At 43.1% G+C, this 19,427-nt stretch overlaps 1 protein-coding gene across 1 annotated transcript in view; it reads left to right on the top strand.

Moving 5' to 3' along the window:
- Nucleotides 1-17,430, top strand: part of ELOVL4 (ELOVL fatty acid elongase 4) — a 33,520-nt gene extending 16,090 nt beyond the window's left edge. The window contains exons 4-6 of the mRNA XM_073675610.1: nt 4,089-4,260; nt 6,339-6,466; nt 8,787-17,430. Of these exons, the coding sequence (XP_073531711.1) occupies nt 4,089-4,260; nt 6,339-6,466; nt 8,787-9,164 (678 nt within the window). The 3' untranslated portion in view covers nt 9,165-17,430. The remainder of the gene's footprint in view (nt 1-4,088; nt 4,261-6,338; nt 6,467-8,786) is intronic.
- The last annotated feature ends 1,997 nt before the right edge of the window (nt 17,431-19,427 follow it).

Here is a 19,427-nt window from a genome sequence, read left to right as displayed (position 1 = left end):
GTAATAGATCTCAGTGTTAAAAAAACAAAACAAAACAGATCCAGTTGAAATAAAGTTTGTTAGCTGAACAAAAAAGTTGTCTGCGCAACTTTTTTCCATCTACTGATTGCTGCCGGATCCGTTCTAATAGATCATTACTGGACATGTGAACTTAGCCTTAGGCTATGTGCCCACGTTGCATTTATGAAGCAGAAAATTTCTGCTGCATAAATGCAAGTCCTCTCCCGGAAAAACGCATGCGGAATTCCGCACGCGTTTATCGCGCATTTTTCGCGCGTTTATCACGCGTTTTCCACATGCGGAATTGCCTTGCGTTTTTTATGCATTGGACAAAGGCAATTCCGCTTGCGGAAACGCAAAATTAAATGACATGCTGCGGATTTTTGAACGCGGCATAAACGCTGCGGAAAAATCCGCAACATGTGCATAGAACTTGCGGAATCCCATTGGGGACCATGGGGTGCGGATATACATGCGTTTTTCAAGCGTTTACGCTGCGGAAATTCCGCAGCATATACGCTTGAAAAATGCTACGTGGGCACACAGCCTGACTCAGGATTAAAGTTTCTCCATTTCCATTCTGTCATACTTCTCTGATTAGTGCTGCCATCCAGTGTTCAGGGAGTGGAGGAAAATATATGGAAAAAAATATGTCCTCTGTCTAGTAAATGGCTTATTTTAGAATTAATTCACAAATATTCTAGTTGCTGTTATTCAATGTGAATTTCCTGCAGTTATCCAGTCGCTTGAAACTGGTGGCAAATTGTAGCTTAGACTTAGTTCAGACTATATTCTAACAGGATTGTTTGGTATAGCGAAAATAAAAGTATCTTGTGACATACTTATAGGTCGCTGTTGGGCAAATATGTGACAGACGAGGGACCAGATGTAATGTGTAACAAACCAGAGTTACGTGCACACAAGTGGGATCTCGTGCAGATTTTGGCACGGATTCTGAACCTAACCATGAAATCTACATCCCATGCATCCCTTTAACATGCATCAGGGATTTTCACTGTGGATTATTGTTGCCTCTGTTGGGGAAAAAAACTTCCATGGAAACAAGCAAGGTGCTATTTGTTTCCTACAGATTCTGCATAAAATAGCCGGTGAATGACAATGGGGCTAATCCTGGTGTTAATTTGCAGCAGAAATCCAAAGGTCACTCTCGGACTCCTGCCAACTTGTTTTTTAATTCCTAGTGTAATGTAGACTGCTACACTATTCAATACTACACACACAAGCAAATATAGTTCAATTAAAGAAGACCTCTCACCAATATTTGTCTTAGAAACTGTTAGTTCCTGCACATACTAGCAGGAATGTAGACAAAACCTTTTTTTTACTCCACTCCACTCTCTTGTGGAGATATAGGGCCTTGAAATTATTGGCACAGAATGTGTTAGGCTATGTGTTTTTTAAGCGTTTCCGCAGCGGCAATCCACCGCAGAAACGCTTGGTAGAAGGTCTGCCATGTTCCCCAATGATAATCCGCATGTGCTGTGCACATGCTGCGGAAATTTCTGCTGCGGATTATCATTGCGGAAAATTCCGGAACACTACCAATTATTTTGCGTAATCGTGGCGTTTTTGCCGCCATTGACTTGCATTGAATCGCTGAATATCCGCATGACTACACGTGCACATGCTGATATTAAGCAATTCAATGTGCGGATGGTACCCAGGTCTGGAGAAGAGGAGACTCTCCTCCAGACCCAGGTACCATAGTACCTGTAAAAAAAAAAAAAAAAAAAAAAAGAATTTAAAATAAAAAAATACATTATACTCACCTTCTGATGCCCCGCGGTCTCCTTAGTGATGCGTCCTGGCCTCCCAGTGGCTCGCGATGGTCCAAAAGGACTTTCCATGACATCATTTAGTCATGTGACGGGTCTCACAACCGCTGACGTCGGCGGTCGCGTGACCTGTCACATGACAAATGACGTCATAGAAGGTCCTTTTGGACCACCGCGAGACACCAGGGAGACCGGACTCATCTGATAAGGAGACCGGGGGCATCAGAAGGTGAGTATAATGTTTTTTTATTTATTATTTTTTACCATTTTTATTATTTTTTTTTTAACTTGGTCACACTAAATAAAATACATGCCGGTTGCGTGGATTTATATAGTGTGACCAAGTTATCAAGCACTTTCCAAGTAATGCTAAAATCGCTTGGAAAGCCCTTGACAACCCGCATGCGAAATCTCATGTGCAAAACGCTTCACATCTACATGTCCCTGGCAGGAAAAGCGCATGTACAATCAGCATGTACAATCAGCATGTACAATCTGCATGTACAATCTGCATGCGTTTTTTTCTGACAGGGAGATGCAGAAACGCTCAGGAAAAATCCGGAGCATTTCTGCATCGTGGGCACATAGAAACATTAAGGCTATCACTCAACTGGGCATTTAATTTCGATCAGTTCTCGGGTGTTTTTTCATCCACAGTTCTGTTTTAAATTCGGGATCTAAGGGGTAAGGTTTCTCCTTGTAGAGAGTGACATGCCAGGTATGGCATACCATTATGAGGAGTCTTATACGGCTTGCATGCTTCTCTGGGAAATTAAATATGCAAATTATGAGGAAGAGGACATTAACTTTAGCGCCACCTTTTGGAAGAAGCACTGGTCATTGGGTGTTTAATTTAGGTCATTGTTACTTCCAGTGAGGCCAGGACCTGTACCAGCATGGTCACCTGAGATTTTGTCTATCTCACATGAGCACACTGACAACGCCTTACCCCCGCTGTCCCTACCTAACAGTATTACTTCCCCTCGGCTACTCCTGCGACTCTCCTCACTCTGCTGCTGTCCTCCTCCTCTCCCGGCACTTTACATATAAGAAGGCTGGTGCGAGGGTGAGCGGCATAGCTCCTAACCTCAATGGGTGTTTCATTTATGTCACAACTGTTGGCGCCTACCGCTGCCTTTTTGTGATTGGATGGCGTCAGTGGGATGAAAGTGAACAAAATGAAATGCCCAGTGAGCGGTAAAATTAACCCATAAGGCTCCAGTAATTTTGATACTGCATTTATTTCTTTTTTTGCAAAGCATTTTTATGTCCATTCTTGCTCGTATATGCAGGAATGTTCAGTTTTATAAGGTAAAAATTGGTTACAGGTCATTTGTAAAGCACCACTCTGAGGTTTTTTGTTATTATTTCACCGCCTGAGTGGTATCACGAATGTATATTCCCTGTCCCTAGTAAAATACTCACCAGCCACCGTCTTCTGCTCTTCCGGTCGCCACTTCGGTCCTGTTCCGCGATCTTGTGAGTGCAGCTCCTGACTGACTGAAAGGAAGAGGTAATGGCCACAAGTTCTCAATGGAAGTCTGAGCCTCCTTGTGGCTTAGACTTGCATTGAGTAGTGACTTTCAGTCTGCCAAGCAAACACTGGCAGGTCACATAAAGAATAGAACACAATAGTTAAATATATTCCTGTATTTTAGTAGATAATGGTTTCTCGATTTATTTTTAGTCAGTAAGAGTGATACAGAAGTGTTTTTTTCCTAAATTTATACATCAGCTCACCTGCAAACCATGTGTGTACTGGAGTCTATGGATAACGGTCGTCCAAACACGCAAAACAGCTCTCTCTCCCAACTACACCCATGTGTAAAATGCACAGCAGCTCTCACTTGCTCCGTATGCATTTAATTTGTCCGAAAGTGGGGAGAGTGAAGCCAACGCTGATTGGCCACAGGGATGGCGTGACATAACAATGCCATGCAATCCCTGGGAGAAGCAGTGCCGATACTGCTGGAACCCAGCCAGCACTGGCGGTGAGTATTAGGGCGCAGTCAGACTGCCGTATAAATCGGACCACAATACACAGACAGGCTGACGGCTCTCTCAACCCAAGAGCTTCATATATTTCTAGACAGCTGTCGCGCCCGGGTCGAGAGTTGACAGCCAGTCCGTGCATTGCTGTCTGACTGCTCCTTTAGTGTTGAGAAGGGGTTGTCCAAGTAGTGGACAACCCCTTTAACTTTACATAATACATATTTGTAGCATTCTCATCTGTTTTGTTACTCCTTTTCTCCTGTCTCTACCATTTTATCTTGGACCTCCTTCTTCTTTCAGGTAGCCTCTGCCCTGTGGTGGTATTATGTCTCTAAAGGAGTTGAATACTTTGATACAGTGTTTTTCATACTGAGAAAAAAGTTCAATCAAATCAGTTTTCTGCATGTATATCATCACTGTACAATGTTTACCTTGTGGTGGATTGGAATCAAATGGGTCGCTGGGGGACAGTGTAAGTCTCCTTTTTATTCTCTTAAATTTTTCCCTTGTATTAGTTGGGTACGTTTATTATTTGAGAAGATGTGAATCGATTCACAGGACCCAGTCCACCTATCCGGTCCGTAATTTGTGACCACTGAATGGGAGTCCTGAGAACCACATTCTGGCATCCATAGCTCTTCTTTTGATTAGCCGACCTGTGCGTTGTCATAGTTACGGCTTGACACAGCATATGTGATGCCACACAAGGTCGGCTAATCAAAAGAAGAGCTGCAGATGACAGAAGGTAGGAGGTGGTTCTCCTGTCCATCATCCAGAAATCACTGACCCGGCTGCTGGGCTGGGTTCTGCGAATCAGTTTGCGCCGACTCCTATTATATTTGGTATATTATAATGGTATGTTTACACAAAATATTATATTATTTGAATGTGATGATTTGAGATTTCTCTCATGTGAGAAAGGGGCAATACATATAAAAGCTTCCATAAGCCCCCTCTATTCAAGGACTTCTGAAGCTTTTTGTACTTGTGTCTACTAAGCCAAATCCTCACCACCAATTGTACACCATGCACAACTAAAAATGTAGCTCAATGTATGAATCTTTATTTTGTCTGCTGAATCCAGGAAAACATTAATAGCACAAAAGGAGTCGATCGTATTGCTAAATCCTAGTTTGCTGCAGCCAGAGAAAGGCCTGTGCAGCTTCTAATCCCTTCTGGAGTAACGGTCTCCCCAGTTTGCACAAACAAAAGGGGGGTCCTTACCAGTGAGGCCACACTCGGTTTGAGAAGCATTGCCTGATATAGCTTGTTTGGCATCCAGCTGTAAAGTTAGACCTTCCAGTTTAAAAGGAACCTGTCACGCAGCTCATGCTACACAAACCGCGGGCAGCATGAATCAGAGCCTGGCTCAGGTGTATTTGTCTCTGAAACACCTAGTTAGAAATCCGGCTTCAGTTGCCGCTGCTGGTGACTGGTGTCTCCCTGTTTACACATAGAAAAAGATCCGCCAATCACCTAGAGTGCAGGGTGAAGCTGGCCGGGGGCAGATCCAGTCTAGTTGCGTCTTTGCTTATGGTGCCGTGCTGGATCTTCTAACGATCTTCCCTGGAAGGCGTTCAGAGTAAAGCTTACCTGGCATATTCGAGCAGCCAGGATCTGATCCGTGCTCTTCGTGGTTGGGCAGCATGAATCGCCTGACAGGTTCCCTTAAACATTGTGACCATCTTATAGGCTTTGTCATGACCTGTACACAGATACAACATTATCTCTTTAGTCCATTTGTTCTATTCTCTCTTTAAGTGTATTTGATGCTAATAAAATATACCTGGGCATGGTGAGCATATACTTGACACTGTATTTAAAATATAAATGTGCCAGTCCACTTCTCCAGTAATCGCTAAATAACAGTAAATCTTATGTTTAGGGTTTGTCACGTAACTGTTATGTTCCATGACTTAATGAGGGGATGTTATGCTGACATCCGTGTGGGATCTTGTATGTCAGTGTCTGACCCTATAATGAACCATACAACATGACCATAGAGATGCAAGCCCAGCCAGACACCAGGAAAGAGCCAATTTGCGTGTTTTTCTCGTGGAGTATTGCCATTAAACCCCTTACGCAGCTGGTCTATGAGAGCTACACTTTTTCCCCCTGAAAATTCCAATGAGGAGAGTCTAGGAATTGAAACTCATGACTGACACTCATAAGCTAGCTTCACACATCCCATTCCCACAGTCCGAGTACCAGCTGCAATGCATGGACTGAGACCAGAACTTTATAGCAACCTCATTAATGCCTATGCGTAGGGTTCAGGAGACCCGTGGGCAGTCTATACTTTGGCTGTGAATGATAGATGTGAGAAGTCGGCCTTAGTCTGGAATGAAGCAGTTGTAGGGTGCAGTCACCACAGACTCACAAGGCATTGAGCCGTTCAGGTGGTACCAATATACTGTTGTTGTCCTCATACATTTTGCCATTTTGGAACTGTGTAGGTTACTTCTGGACCATAACTATAATTATTGTGTGATTGTTTGTACTTTTACATGACTTCGTCTTCTGATACATTTTTGTCTTATTACTTTCCAGCCTTCTTTGGTGCACATATGAACGCCTTGATCCATGTTGTGATGTACTTATATTATGGCTTAGCTGCCTGTGGTCCTCATCTTCAGAAATATCTCTGGTGGAAACGATACTTGACAATTTTACAACTGGTAAAATATAAATATACATTTTCATTTTCTATAAAAGGACACTCAGTAAAGGAAACCTGTCTATGGCTTTCCCACCTCTAAACTACGACCTACTCGAGGTTTCTAACTTTAAAGGAGTATTCCCATCTCCAAGATCCTATCCCAATATCTAGTAGGTGTAATAATAATAATAGCAAATATCTCCAATTAGAAATGTATTTTTGATTCGCTATGTCCCTTTCCTCATGTTCAGGCATTGCAGAACCTTAGGTATCCATGGTTATGTCCACTGATATAGTGACAGTTAGCTAGCTGCTATTGGTCATAACCATGGATACCTAAGGTCCTGCAATGCCTGCACATGAGGAAAGAGACATAGCGAATCAGAAAAACTATTCTATATTTCTAATTGGAGGCATTTGCTAATATTATTATTACACAGACTACAAATTGGGATAGGATCTTGGAGCTGGGAATATCCCTTTAACCTCTCCCTATCTTTATTATTGATAACTGTCTTATGTAAAAAAGGAAGTTTTTATACCTGCATGCCAATTACTTATTACACATACCAACTGGAGTTCACATGAGTATAATGGCATAAAAAACTTTATTAGTAGAAAAAACGTTTAGAATTAATACATCACATCAATTATATATAGTATTACAGAGCTGAAAACATGCGGAATAGTGAGCCATAATCCATTGTTGAGCTCTGGATAGGGCCCAAAAGGTCTCAATAGACAATGATAGAGAAACCAGAGAAGGATCAAGTGATCCTAAAGCTCAAATGCCAGTATAGCAGAATTCATGAGGTCAACTATCTAAAGGGTATTTAGCACATGGATCACCAGGTAGAAAGGAGCACAATCCAGGGTGGGACAGCACAGGAGCAGAGCGGTGGCCAGAAGGAGCCTCGACGAGCGTTTCGCCGGTAGAATACCGTGGCTTTCTCAAGAGGCATGTGTGAGTGTGCTGCCAGGACCTTTAAATAGGCCCCCGGATAGTCACATGTGTTATCACGTGACTCCTCTAGTGTGGACGCCCATCTTGCTGACGTACAATGCAAATGGCACATGCGTCAGGGCTACCGCGCTTCCCTGCACTCACCCAAGCAGTCTTAACGTCGGCACATGTCCGGGGGTGCGGGTAAGCGCTACTCCCGAGGACGCGCAGAGGGCAAGCTGACAGCTGAGTGCAGTCATGGAGCGGAGGAGACCATGTACTAAATACCCTTTAGATAGTTGACCTCATGAATTCTGCTATACTGGCATTTGAGCTTTAGGATCACTTGATCCTTCTCTTGTTTCTCTATCATTGTCTATTGAGACCTTTTGGGCCCTGTCCAGAGCTCAGCAATGGATTATGGCTCACTATTCCGCATTTTTTCAGCTCTGTAATACCATATATATGATGTGATGTATTAATTCTAAACGTTTTTTCTACTAATAAACTTTATGCCATTATACTCATGTGTTCTCCTGTTGGTATATGTTTTTGAGTAGACATGCTTGTGTGGGGATGGGGGATGAGTTTTTTTCTACCAGACCCCTAACCCGCACCCTATATGATGATGGCCGCAGTTTGTTCATCAATTACTTATTAGTAGTTGTCAAAATGAAGCTGCTCTTATAGATCGTTGTACTAGTCATACATGGCCAGGCTATTTCTTCTCAAGGTTGCTCCATCAGTGCTATACACAGTGCTATGTTAGAGGTGGTGCAACTCCATTCGCAGGTACTCAACCCTCAGGAGCCCTGGGAACCGCTTTATATCAGAGACTCTTCTTCTGATTAGCTAGCCTGGCGTAACGTCATCATTGCGGTTTGACGCACATGTCACGTGGTTACAGGCCAGCTAATAAAAAGAGCCATGGATGCCGTCAGGTAAATGGTGCTTATCATAAGTGCAAAAAAGGTCAACACTGTTCAAATGAATGCAGAAGGTTTGAGTTATAATATGTATGAGAACTAATAGAATTTGTTGGCAATTTTCATAGTGTAAATGTATGATCCCTGGAACCCGCACCCATCTCGATAAGGAAAGTCCGATAGCTGTCCTGTGAATGGAGTGTAAGATTGAATGTGTGATCGCCAATGATCACACATCTATCACCTGTGCTGTGATTAGGCGATAAATGTTGTTCACAGGATAACCCCTTTAAGGCAGAAGAATACATTTGATTGATCACATAGTTATTAGCATATTTAAGAAATATGACAATGCAGAGCAACTCCAAACTGTAACTCCTATATAATTACTATTGACCACTCGCTTCCTAACCTGTATGACGGCATTGTTGGTGTCACCCGTCTAATGGTTCTTTGGTTTTGATTTCTAGATCCAGTTCCATGTCACTATTGGTCACACTGCCTTGTCTCTTTACATTGATTGTCCCTTCCCCAAATGGATGCACTGGGCGCTGATTGTATATGCCATCACCTTCATTTTTCTATTTGCAAATTTCTACTATCGGACATACAAAGCACCAAAAGGATCAGCACGGAGCGGAAAGCATGTCCAACATGGAAAGTCTGCAGTAAACGGGAAGTCTATGGTGAACGGAAAATCGGTGGTTAATGGAAAGTCTATGGTGAATGCAAAGTCAGTGGTGAATGGAGGAGCGGTTATTAATGGTGCTCTGCACAAGCATGAGAACCACAAAGCGGGAGTAGAGCACGGAAGGAAAAGGAGGAAGGGAAAAGCAAAGCGAGAGTGATTACCCCACTCCTTATCCTTTGCTGACCCGTGGGAGCCATCCCCGTTAGTATACAGTTGATCCAGCCCTATAAAGCTGTTTAGGTTCATGTATTATTTCCTTTATATATAACGGCGCTTGACCTGTCCCTAATTTCTTGTTTCCAGCCTGCAGTGAGCGAGCCAGCACGGCTCTATTTTCCCGGTTTCTCTGGTGGGAGGGATGCCAGCCTCTGGCTTGTGCGCAGCGAGGGAGCACTTGGTGAATAATATGTTGTAGCAGCAAGGAGGATCCTATAACCAGTAATTCAGATGATTAAGGAGGAGGCAGAAATCGCTGCAAGAGAAATAAACTAAAGGATCATTCTATTCTTGCGTTAAGCATGTCAAAATATTATGGCGCATCCTCCGTGTTTAGTTGTGAGAATATTATTATTTTACTTAATTGCTCCTAGAGTACAAAAAAACCCACGAGGCTGCAACTTATCTGGAGAAGATACTAGAAAGAGCCACACATTGGCTCAGACCGCCTTTATTCTAAATTCTTTATCTTTTAAACGACACTGGTTTGGTATGTCCATGAATGTACCCAGCCTCGTGTGGAAATAAATGGGCAATTTCTACCTAAAACTTTCCGAAATATATAGGGGGCCGCATCATATAATTTCTTGACTTTAAAAAGCAACTTCACACTCCCACCCCGCTCTTTTCAACAACTGCTTGGGTGGCGAACATACTATTTAAAGGGATTTTCCAGTTAGGTTTCAATGTTTTGGAGGCATTGCGTCTCCAGTGCGCATCACCGCTGTAGCCAATCACCAAGTTCAGCGGCTCATGCCATCTCCTTTAGCTCAGTGAGTGAGTGGCTGCAGCAGTGTTGTGCACTATTTCCCATTTAAAACAAAAGTCAGGTGTTGAAATTCGGACGTTTTGATCCTTCTCGTGCCTGACTTAGGCTGTGTTCACATGTTCAGTAATCATTAGTTAGAATGGATCCAGCAGCAATTCGTTAGCAAAAAACTTGTGCAGACACAACTTTTTTGTCCGGCTTAAAAAAATATATATATTTCAACTGGATCCGTGTTTTTTTTTTTTTTTTTTAACATTGAAGTCTATGGAAAACAGATCCGGCACATAGCCATCCGTTCTTCTTTCATTTGAAAAAGATCCGTTTTTTGCTTACTGGATCAGTTTCAAATGATAACAGATGGCTATTTAACAGATCCTTTTTCTACAGACTTCAATGTTCCGAAAAGGATCCAGTTGAAATACGTTTTTGTTTTGTTTTTTTAAGCTGGATAAAAAAAGTTGCCTGCACAAGGCTTGGCTGCTGAATCCATACTAACTGATGATTACTGGACATGTGAACACAGCCTTAGTATTGTCGAGGGAGAGTTGGGAGGCCTCTGTACACAGCAGTTGGTCGGCCGGTCCCGCTGACCTCTCCGGTTTTGGACCATTTTCATGTAATATGTATTGGAGCCTTATGAGCTGCTAGGACGTTAGGTAGCCTGGCTAATAGCCTTTGCTTTAGACTACACAATAGGGGCAAGTACTAATGCTATGTCGGGGCAGTGATTGTATGCAAATAGTTTCCCTGGTACTCCTTAACTGGGCTGATTATCTTCCATTAAAAAAAAAGCTACTAAATGTATAACTGGCCATAAAATGGTGACTGTGATATGTCTTTTCATTTTTATTCATTTTGGTAACTATTTTGAAACCCAAATAGTCTAAAGAAATCTTCTGGGCTAGAGTGAGTTTGGCCTAGACACATGGCGTCTCTTTATTCACTGGAAAGGGACACTTGTATTGTTTAAGCCAATCTAGTGGCTACGACAGCCCTGCTTGATAACTTGTAGTACTAGTGAGCTGCCCAGGTAGATGTCCGAATACATAGAACAGCATGGGCCTTCAAAGAAACACTCAGAATGGGACCTAGAAAATAGAAAACACTGGAGAGGAGGTCAAAAGTTTTTGCCCCCCTAAAAGGCCACTGTGATTTTTTTTGTTGTTGTTGTTTCACTGGAAGATGTGAATATTGTGAGACTGAATATCCCCTTTTTGGGATCAGCCTGGTGCCTAATATCACCGATCCTATACCTGGTTTTGGTATGCTGCGTCATTAGCGATCTCCCACAGCGCCCGTTCTTTTGAGCTTTGGTGATGACAGTAATTTGCCTCAGGCTGACGGCTGTTTTACACCCCTTTTTAGTCTAGCTTTTGTATTTACATTTTAATACAAAACTATTACACCTTTTTCTATAAGCGTACACCGACTAGTGCAAAATTATTTTCATTTTTGCCTGTATGTTGGCACACCACAAGTTGTGTAATACCTACATTGTCATTACCGGTGTGAAGAAGGTCTTCCCACACCTCCGTTCACAGATTGTATATGTTGCAGTTTGTCCTCTTGCTTTTCTGTATTGTGATATCTTTGTGATCTACATTTGTTTGAGCACATTATCCGGCACAGTCTGTACAAATGGCTTTGATACGACGCTGCCTACATTTCATTGTGTTATGTGATCGAAGGACCATGCTTCCCAGATGACTTTATTAACATTGTATTAAGAGTGCGTTTTGGTTCTGACTAATGATGGGGTGTCAGGCTGGAGACCAATGCTCGGTTCCCTGCATGCTCTAACACGGTATTTCTCTACTCAATGCCATTCTGTGCCGTAGGCAGTACAGACACATTTATAATAAATAGGAGATAATATAGGACAACCAAGAGTTGTGGTGCAGAAGGGGGCATAATGCATGTATGCCATAAACGCTTAAGAACAGAATACCTCTTTAAAGGGTTATTCCCATCTCCATAGATGGATATTGTTGGTCAGTGCTTGTAAAATCAGGCACTCTTGCATTTTACTGCTTATTAAAACAAGCAGCTGTTCTTTAGATGGAAACTTTTCTTTTGGTTACAGCTTGTTACCTTGGAGACCGGCCACCTCTACTATCTAGCTTGGAAGCACTGCACTGAAGCTGGCTGGGAAAGAGGAGCTAACTGTAAACTGTAGCCATCCTGGCCAGCTTCAAAGCTCTGCTCACAAGCTCAATAGAAAAGAGTTTGTAAGGACTGAGCATGTTCTGCTGTCTAGCAGTTTTAAGACAATGAACTGTAAACAAAAGGAAAGTGTTGATCTCTCAAGATCGGTTGAAAATTTAATACGCAGAGAATTGCAAAATTGCTTGTGTGTACAAGCACTATCTGACAATAACCATTAAAGGGAATCTGTCACCATGTTTTTGCTACCTCACCTGCAAGCAGTATAATGTAGGGAAAGAGATCCTGATTCTAGCGATGTATCACTTGGGTTACTGGGTGCAGCAGTTGTGACACAATCAAGAGTTTTTAGATGTAGCAGGGCTCAGAAAGCAGCCCCCCGCCCAGACAGCTTTATGTGTAGATTGTATATCGACAGTGAGCTTCTAATCAAAGCTGGGGCGTGGTTGGACCAGGAGGCACATGAGCTGCAGTCTGGGCAGTGATGATCTCCTGCTGATAAAGCCTTCATTGTAGTGAAACAGCACACAGCCTAATAAATGACACACCAATAAAATTAGTTTCTCGGCTCCTGCCTCATGCTTGCCTCGGATTACATAGCAAAAACTTCTCTGACAGATTCCCTTTTAAAGAAGACTTGAAAACTGTTCTGTTTTTGTATTGACCTGATCATTATGGGTTTTTTTTTTTTTTTTTTTTTTTTTTTTTTTCATGTAATTTTTGAAATTCGACCTACAGTTGTGGAGATATTCCTTTTCATTTATATTAAATAATAATAAAAGTAAATGCTGCTGTCTCTACCAACAGGGGGGTTCTAACAACTTTCTTTGGTGAGAACAGACGTGTGTGTCAGTAACCAACCCAGATCTGCTGCATCTGCGTGTGCACCAGTCCCCGACCCAGATCTGCTGCATCTGTGTGTGCACCAGTCCCCGACCCAGATCGGCTGCATCTGCGTGTGCACCAGTCCCCGACCCAGATCGGCTGCATCTGCGTGTGCACCAGTCCCCGACCCAGATCTGCTGCATCTGCGTGTGCACCAGTCCCCGACCCAGATCTGCTGCATCTGCGTGTGCACCAGTCCCCGACCCAGATCTGCTGCATCTGCGTGTGCACCAGTCCCCGACCCAGATCTGCTGCATCTGCGTGTGCACCAGTCCCCGACCCAGATCTGCTGCATCTGCGTGTGCACCAGTCCCCGACCCAGATCTGCTGCATCTGCGTGTGCACCAGTCCCCAACCCAGATCTGCTGCATCTGCGTGTGCACCAGTCCCCAACCCAGATCTGCTGCATCTGCGTGTGCACCAGTCCCCAACCCAGATCTGCTGCATCTGCGTGTGCACCAGTCCCCAACCCAGATCGGCTGCATCTGCGTGTGCACCAGTCCCCAACCCAGATCGGCTGCATCTGCGTGTGCACCAGTCCCCAACCCAGATCGGCTGCATCTGCGTGGGCACCAGTCCCCAACCTAGATCGGCTGCATCTGCGTGGGCACCAGTCCCCAACCCAGATTGGCTGCATCTGCGTGTGCACCAGTCCCCAACCCAGATCTGCTGCATCTGCGTGTGCACCAGTCCCCAACCCATATCGGCTGCGTCTGCGTGTGCACCAGTCCCCAACCCAGATCGGCTGCATCTGCGTGTGCACCAGTCCCCAACCCAGATGGGCTGCATCTGCGTGTGCACCAGTCCCCAACCCAGATCGGCTGCATCTGCGTGTGCACCAGTCCCCAACCCAGATCGGCTGCATCTGCGTGTGCACCTGTCCCCAACCCAGATCGGCTGCATCTGCGTGTGCACCAGTCCCCAACCCAGATCGGCTGCATCTGCGTGTGCACCAGTCCCCAACCCAGATCTGCTGCATCTGCGTGTGCACCAGTCCCCAACCCAGATCTGCTGCGTCTGCGTGTGCACCAGTCACCAACCCAGATCGGCTGCGTGTGCACCAGTCCCCAACCCAGATCGGCTGCGTGTGCACCAGTCCCCAATCCAGATCGGCTGCGTCTGCGTGTGCACCAGTCCCCAACCCAGATCGGCTGCGTCTGCGTGTGCACCAGTCCCCAACCCAGATCGGCTGCGTCTGCGTGTGCACCAGTCCCCAACCCAGATCGGCTGCGTCTGCGTGTGCACCAGTCCCCAACCCAGATCGGCTGCGTCTGCGTGTGCACCAGTCCCCAACCCAGATCGGCTGCATCTGTATGATTTTGTGTGTACAAGTCTGTTCTCGTCAGCCCACGCTGTGACCAGCTGCTCTGTGACTCTGATTTGATTAATTATACAGTGTCACGGAGAAGTCTAAACATACGACCATAGAGGATATTGTGGGAACCGCCGCATTGGTAGTGATGACAACATTTTTTGTTTTTAGAGCCCCATTTAAAAAAAAAGAGCAGAATACCTCCCAACCGTAGGTCAGATTTTAAAAAAATAGATAAATAACCTTTAATGATCAAATAAAAAGGCGAATTTAATGAATACAAAAAGGCAGCATTTTTACGTTGATGACAAGTCCTCTTAAATGGTACCATGCGCTAATGAGGTTTGTCCACACCTGGTAACAAAAGGGTATCTTAGCCAGGCTGCCCCTCTACTTATGTATTGTCTGCTATATTCAGTAGTTATTCTTTGTGAACACGATCACTTGTCCGAACGTCTTTGCTGTTTTGTTTTTCGTTTGTGTTTTCCAAATTGGAAATTTTTTAAAATAGCAGATAGAAAATTAATGTATGCTTCAGTACAATATTAACATTTATTTGGTGCTTTTGAGTATTATTACTGTTAGATAAGAGATTTAATAAACATTTGTAGCGTGTGATACATAAGACTGTATGTATTCCTTACTATGGACACAGATGTATGTAACCTGGAAGATATGAGATGGCAAGAAGTAAGGGGATTGAGCCATATCAGAACATGAAATACATATTTGATTTCCTTTTCTTTTTGTGTCATAATTTAAGCACAGGTCATGAAATCTGGATATTTTATTTATTTTGGGCTCGTATATTTAATGTGATCTTGTGTGAGAGACTTAAGAAAGCGAAATGTGTCTTACATTTAAATGTGTTATTTATTTTTTTTAAACCAGTCAGGGGATTTTGATTGTCTGTATCTAACGCGATGTACTTTTATCTGAAACAGTCTGTCCATAAATATATCATTTTTGAATGTGATGATAAAGTTTCAGCCCATATGGCATGCATGGGGTTAAAGGAATAAGCATGGGCTTATATACAATCTATCATAGAGGACTCTACACTTATAATAGGCTGTGTTTTTCTATGCTAGTAGTAATATATAACAGATCCCCAGTATGTGCAAGCATACTAAACGTGACCCTGGGGAAATTTGTCCAAATACTGTTCTCTAGAAGTCATACGCAATATTGCTGTGTGACTGCAGCTGAAGAAATCGCAGCAATATTAAAGGGAACCTGTCAGTAGGATCAACCCTACCAAGCCGTCTATATGAGCATGGTCATAGGAAGCTGAATAAAGTGATACCTTGATATATGTAATCTGATGTCTTATTCCACAGATATCCATGGTTTTCTTATATAAATGAGCTGTTAAGTCCTGGAGGCCGATTGTCATGCAAATCATAGTCCTTATTTTACATGAAAGGGGGTGTTAGCAATGTGAGACTTGTAACACAGAACAGTAGAACTGAAGTTTGTCTCCTTACAAGCACATTTGCTGCAGCTCTCACAGCTCTGCTGTATAGAAACACTGGATGCTTGTGAGATGAAAGCTGAAAGGAACCTGCTGATGTGTCAGGTATAATCACACACAGCTCCGCAGTGAGATCAGCAGAGCAGACTCAGTCATTACATGTCTCACACTGCCAACACCCTCTTCTATGGAGACAGATTCTCCTGCAGATCAATGTCCGGCCCATAGTTCTGAACAGCTCATTTACATATAAGAAAAACGTGGATTTCTCTAGACTAAGAAATCTGATCACAGACATCAAGTTACCATTTTATTCAGCTTTATATGAGCTCTGTGCCCAGATAGACGGCTTAGGAGTGTTGATCCTACTGAAGATGCCCTTTAAGTGTAGACCTGGTCTTAGACTAAACAGGGCTTGAGCCACACTGGTCTATTTTCTTACATGAGAAGAGAAGTTATGTCAATGTTACTGATGTAAACTGAAAAGTTATTTCAATAAAATGTATAATGCTGTGTATTTTCCTCTCTCGAAAAACAAGTATTGCAGTGTTATATCGTATTTTATATTACACCTTTAAGAGTTTTTCTTGAAAAAAAAAAAAAGGAAAATTTAAAACTGCCCTTGTCCCTATGCCATATTAATAAAGGGATCCCTGTTCTAACCCTTTTGGCTCCCAACATTGGCTCTCTCTCAGGTAGCCTTGGCATGATTTGTATACAGCAGGTGCCATGTAAAACTATGTGCCCTCACATACAGTACAGACCAAAAGTTTGGACACACCTTCTCATTTAAAGATTTTTCTTTATTTTCATGACTATGAAAATTGTACATTCACACTGAAGGCATCAAAACTATGAATTAACACATGTGGAATTATATACTTAACAAAAAAGTGTGAAACAACTGAAAATATGTCTAGTTATAATATCGCTAGTTGGGTGACAGTTAGAAGGGGTGGTAGAGGGAAGAGTGCCAGGGAGGCTAGTCCTGATCTTGCACACCCCAATAAGTTTGCAAAGTTGGCAGATGAGGGGAGTGACGGTATAGGGGTAGCACTACTGCAGCAAGGCATGTCCCCTGAAAGCCGGAGGAGTGTCAGCTCCAGTAAAGAGGGAAATAGGAGAGTAGGGCAGGCCAGGGAGGTGCTTGTAGTGGGGGACTCAATTATTAGGGGAACAGATAGGGCAATCTGTCACAAAGACAGGGATCGTCGAACAGTGTGCTGCCTACCTGGCACTCGAGTCCAGCACATCGCTGATCGGGTTGACAGATTACTGGGAGGGGCTGGTGAGGACCCAGCGGTCATGGTGCACATTGGCACAAATGACAAAGTTAGAGGTAGGTGGAAGGTCCTTAAAGATGATTTCAGGGAATTAGGCTGCAAGCTGAAAGCAAGGACCTCCAAGGTGGTATTCTCTGAAATACTACCGGTACCACGTGCCACGCCAGAGAGGCAACGGGAGATTAGGGAGATAAATAAGTGGCTCAAGAACTGGTGTAGGAAGGAGGGAACTGGGCCGACTTCTCAGTTGGCTACAGACTCTACGCTAGGGACCGGCTGCACCTTAATGGGGAGGGTGCAGCTGTGCTGGGGGAGAAAATGGCTAGAAGGTTGGAGGAGTGTTTAAACTAGGGATTGGGGGGGAGGGTATTCATTTTATAGGTGGGAAGATAGTGCAGATAGTGACCTGGGCACAAATAAAGAAATTGGGGGTGGGGTTAGAGCAGTCAATAAAGCAAGAAGGAATAGAGGTACAGAGAGATACATAAAATGCATGTACACTAATGCCAGAAGCCTCACCAACAAAATGGAGGAATTAGAATTAATTTTGTTGGAAAATAATTATGACATGGTAGGGATATCTGAGACGTGGCTGGACGAGAGCCATGACTGGGCAGTTAATTTACAGGGCTATAGTCTGTTCAGAAATGACCGTACAAACAAGTGAGGGGGGGGGGGGTGTTTATATGTAAAATCATCCTTTAAAACCTGTCTTGCGGGAGGATATATGTGAATCTAATGAAAATGTAGAGTCCCTGTGGGTGGAGATAAGGGGAGGGGGAAAAAATAATAAATTACTGATAGGGGTTTGTTATAAGTCTCCAAAAATAATGGAAGTAGCGGTGAATATCCTCGTAAAGCAACTAGATGAAGACTTCAACTACCCTGAAATACATTGGGGAACAGAAACCTGTAGTTCAAGCAAAGGTAATAGGTTTTTGACTACTATGAGAGACAATTACCTTTCACAACTGGTTCAGGACCGGGGCACTGCTAGACCTAATATTAACCAATAGGCCAGACCGCATATCAAATATACGAGTTGCGGGTCACTTGGGTAATAGTGATCACAAAATAATACGTTTTCATGTAACCTTTAATAAGATGTGTAGTAGAGGGGTTACAAGGACACTAAACTTCAGGAAGGCATATTTCCAACGGTTGAGAGATGATCTTAGTGCAATAAACTGGGACGATATCCTGAGACAGAAAACTACACAAAGCAAATGGGAGACATTTATTAACATCCTGAATAGGACCTGTGCACAATATATACCCCTTGGGAATAAACATGCTAGAAATAGAAGGAAACCACTATGGCTAAATAGAGCTGTAAGGGGCGCAATAAGTGACAAAAAGAAAGCATTTAGAGAACTAAAGCAAGTAGGTAGTGATGAGGCATTAAATAAATATAGAAAATTAAATAAATTATGTAAAAAAACAAATCAAGGCAGCAAAGATTGAGGCAGAGAGAATCATTGCCAGAGAAAGTAAAAATAATCCCAAAATATTCTTTAACTACATAAATAGTAAAAAACTAAAAAATGATAGTGTTGGCCCCCTTAAAAATAGTCTGGGTGAAATGGTGGATGAGGACGAGGAAAAAGCCAATATGCTAAATGATTTTTTTTCAACCTTATTTACACAAGAAAATTGCATGACAGAAAACATGATTAGTGATAACAAAAATTCTCCAGTAAATGTCACTTGCTTAACCCAGCAGGAAGTACAGCGGCGTCTAAAAATCACTAAAGTTGACAAATCCCCGGGCCCGGATGGGATACACCCGCGAGTACTGCAGGAATTAAGTAATGTCATAGATAGACCATTATTTTTAATCTTTAAAGATTCCATAATAACAGGGTCTGTACCACACGACTGGCGTATAGCAAATGTGATGCCAATATTCAAAAAGGGGACAAAAACTGAACTTGGAAATTATAGGCCAGTAAGCTTGACCTCTACTGTGGGTAAAATCCTGGAGGGTTTCCTAAGAGATGCTATACTAGAGTATCTGAAGAAGAATAACCTCATGACCCAATATCAACATGGGTTTACGAGGGACCGTTCCTGTCAAACTAATCTGATCAGTTTTTATGAGGAAGCAAGTTCTGGACTGGACCAAGGAAATGCAGTGGATGTTGTGTATATGGACTTTTCAAAAGCTTTTGATACGGTTCCACACAAAAGGTTAATACATAAAATGAGAACAATGGGGATAGGGGAAAATATATGTATGTGGGTTAAGAATTGGCTCAGTGATAGGAAACAAAGGGTGGTTATTAATGGAAAACACTCAGACTGGGTCTCAGTTAACA

The sequence above is a fragment of the Phyllobates terribilis genome, unplaced genomic scaffold, assembly GCF_046119375.1.
Source record: "Phyllobates terribilis strain yellow unplaced genomic scaffold, ASM4611937v1 Scaffold_3__8_contigs__length_932513732, whole genome shotgun sequence".
NCBI classification, from domain to species: domain Eukaryota; kingdom Metazoa; phylum Chordata; class Amphibia; order Anura; family Dendrobatidae; genus Phyllobates; species Phyllobates terribilis.
This window is presented reverse-complemented; position numbering and strand designations above follow the sequence as displayed.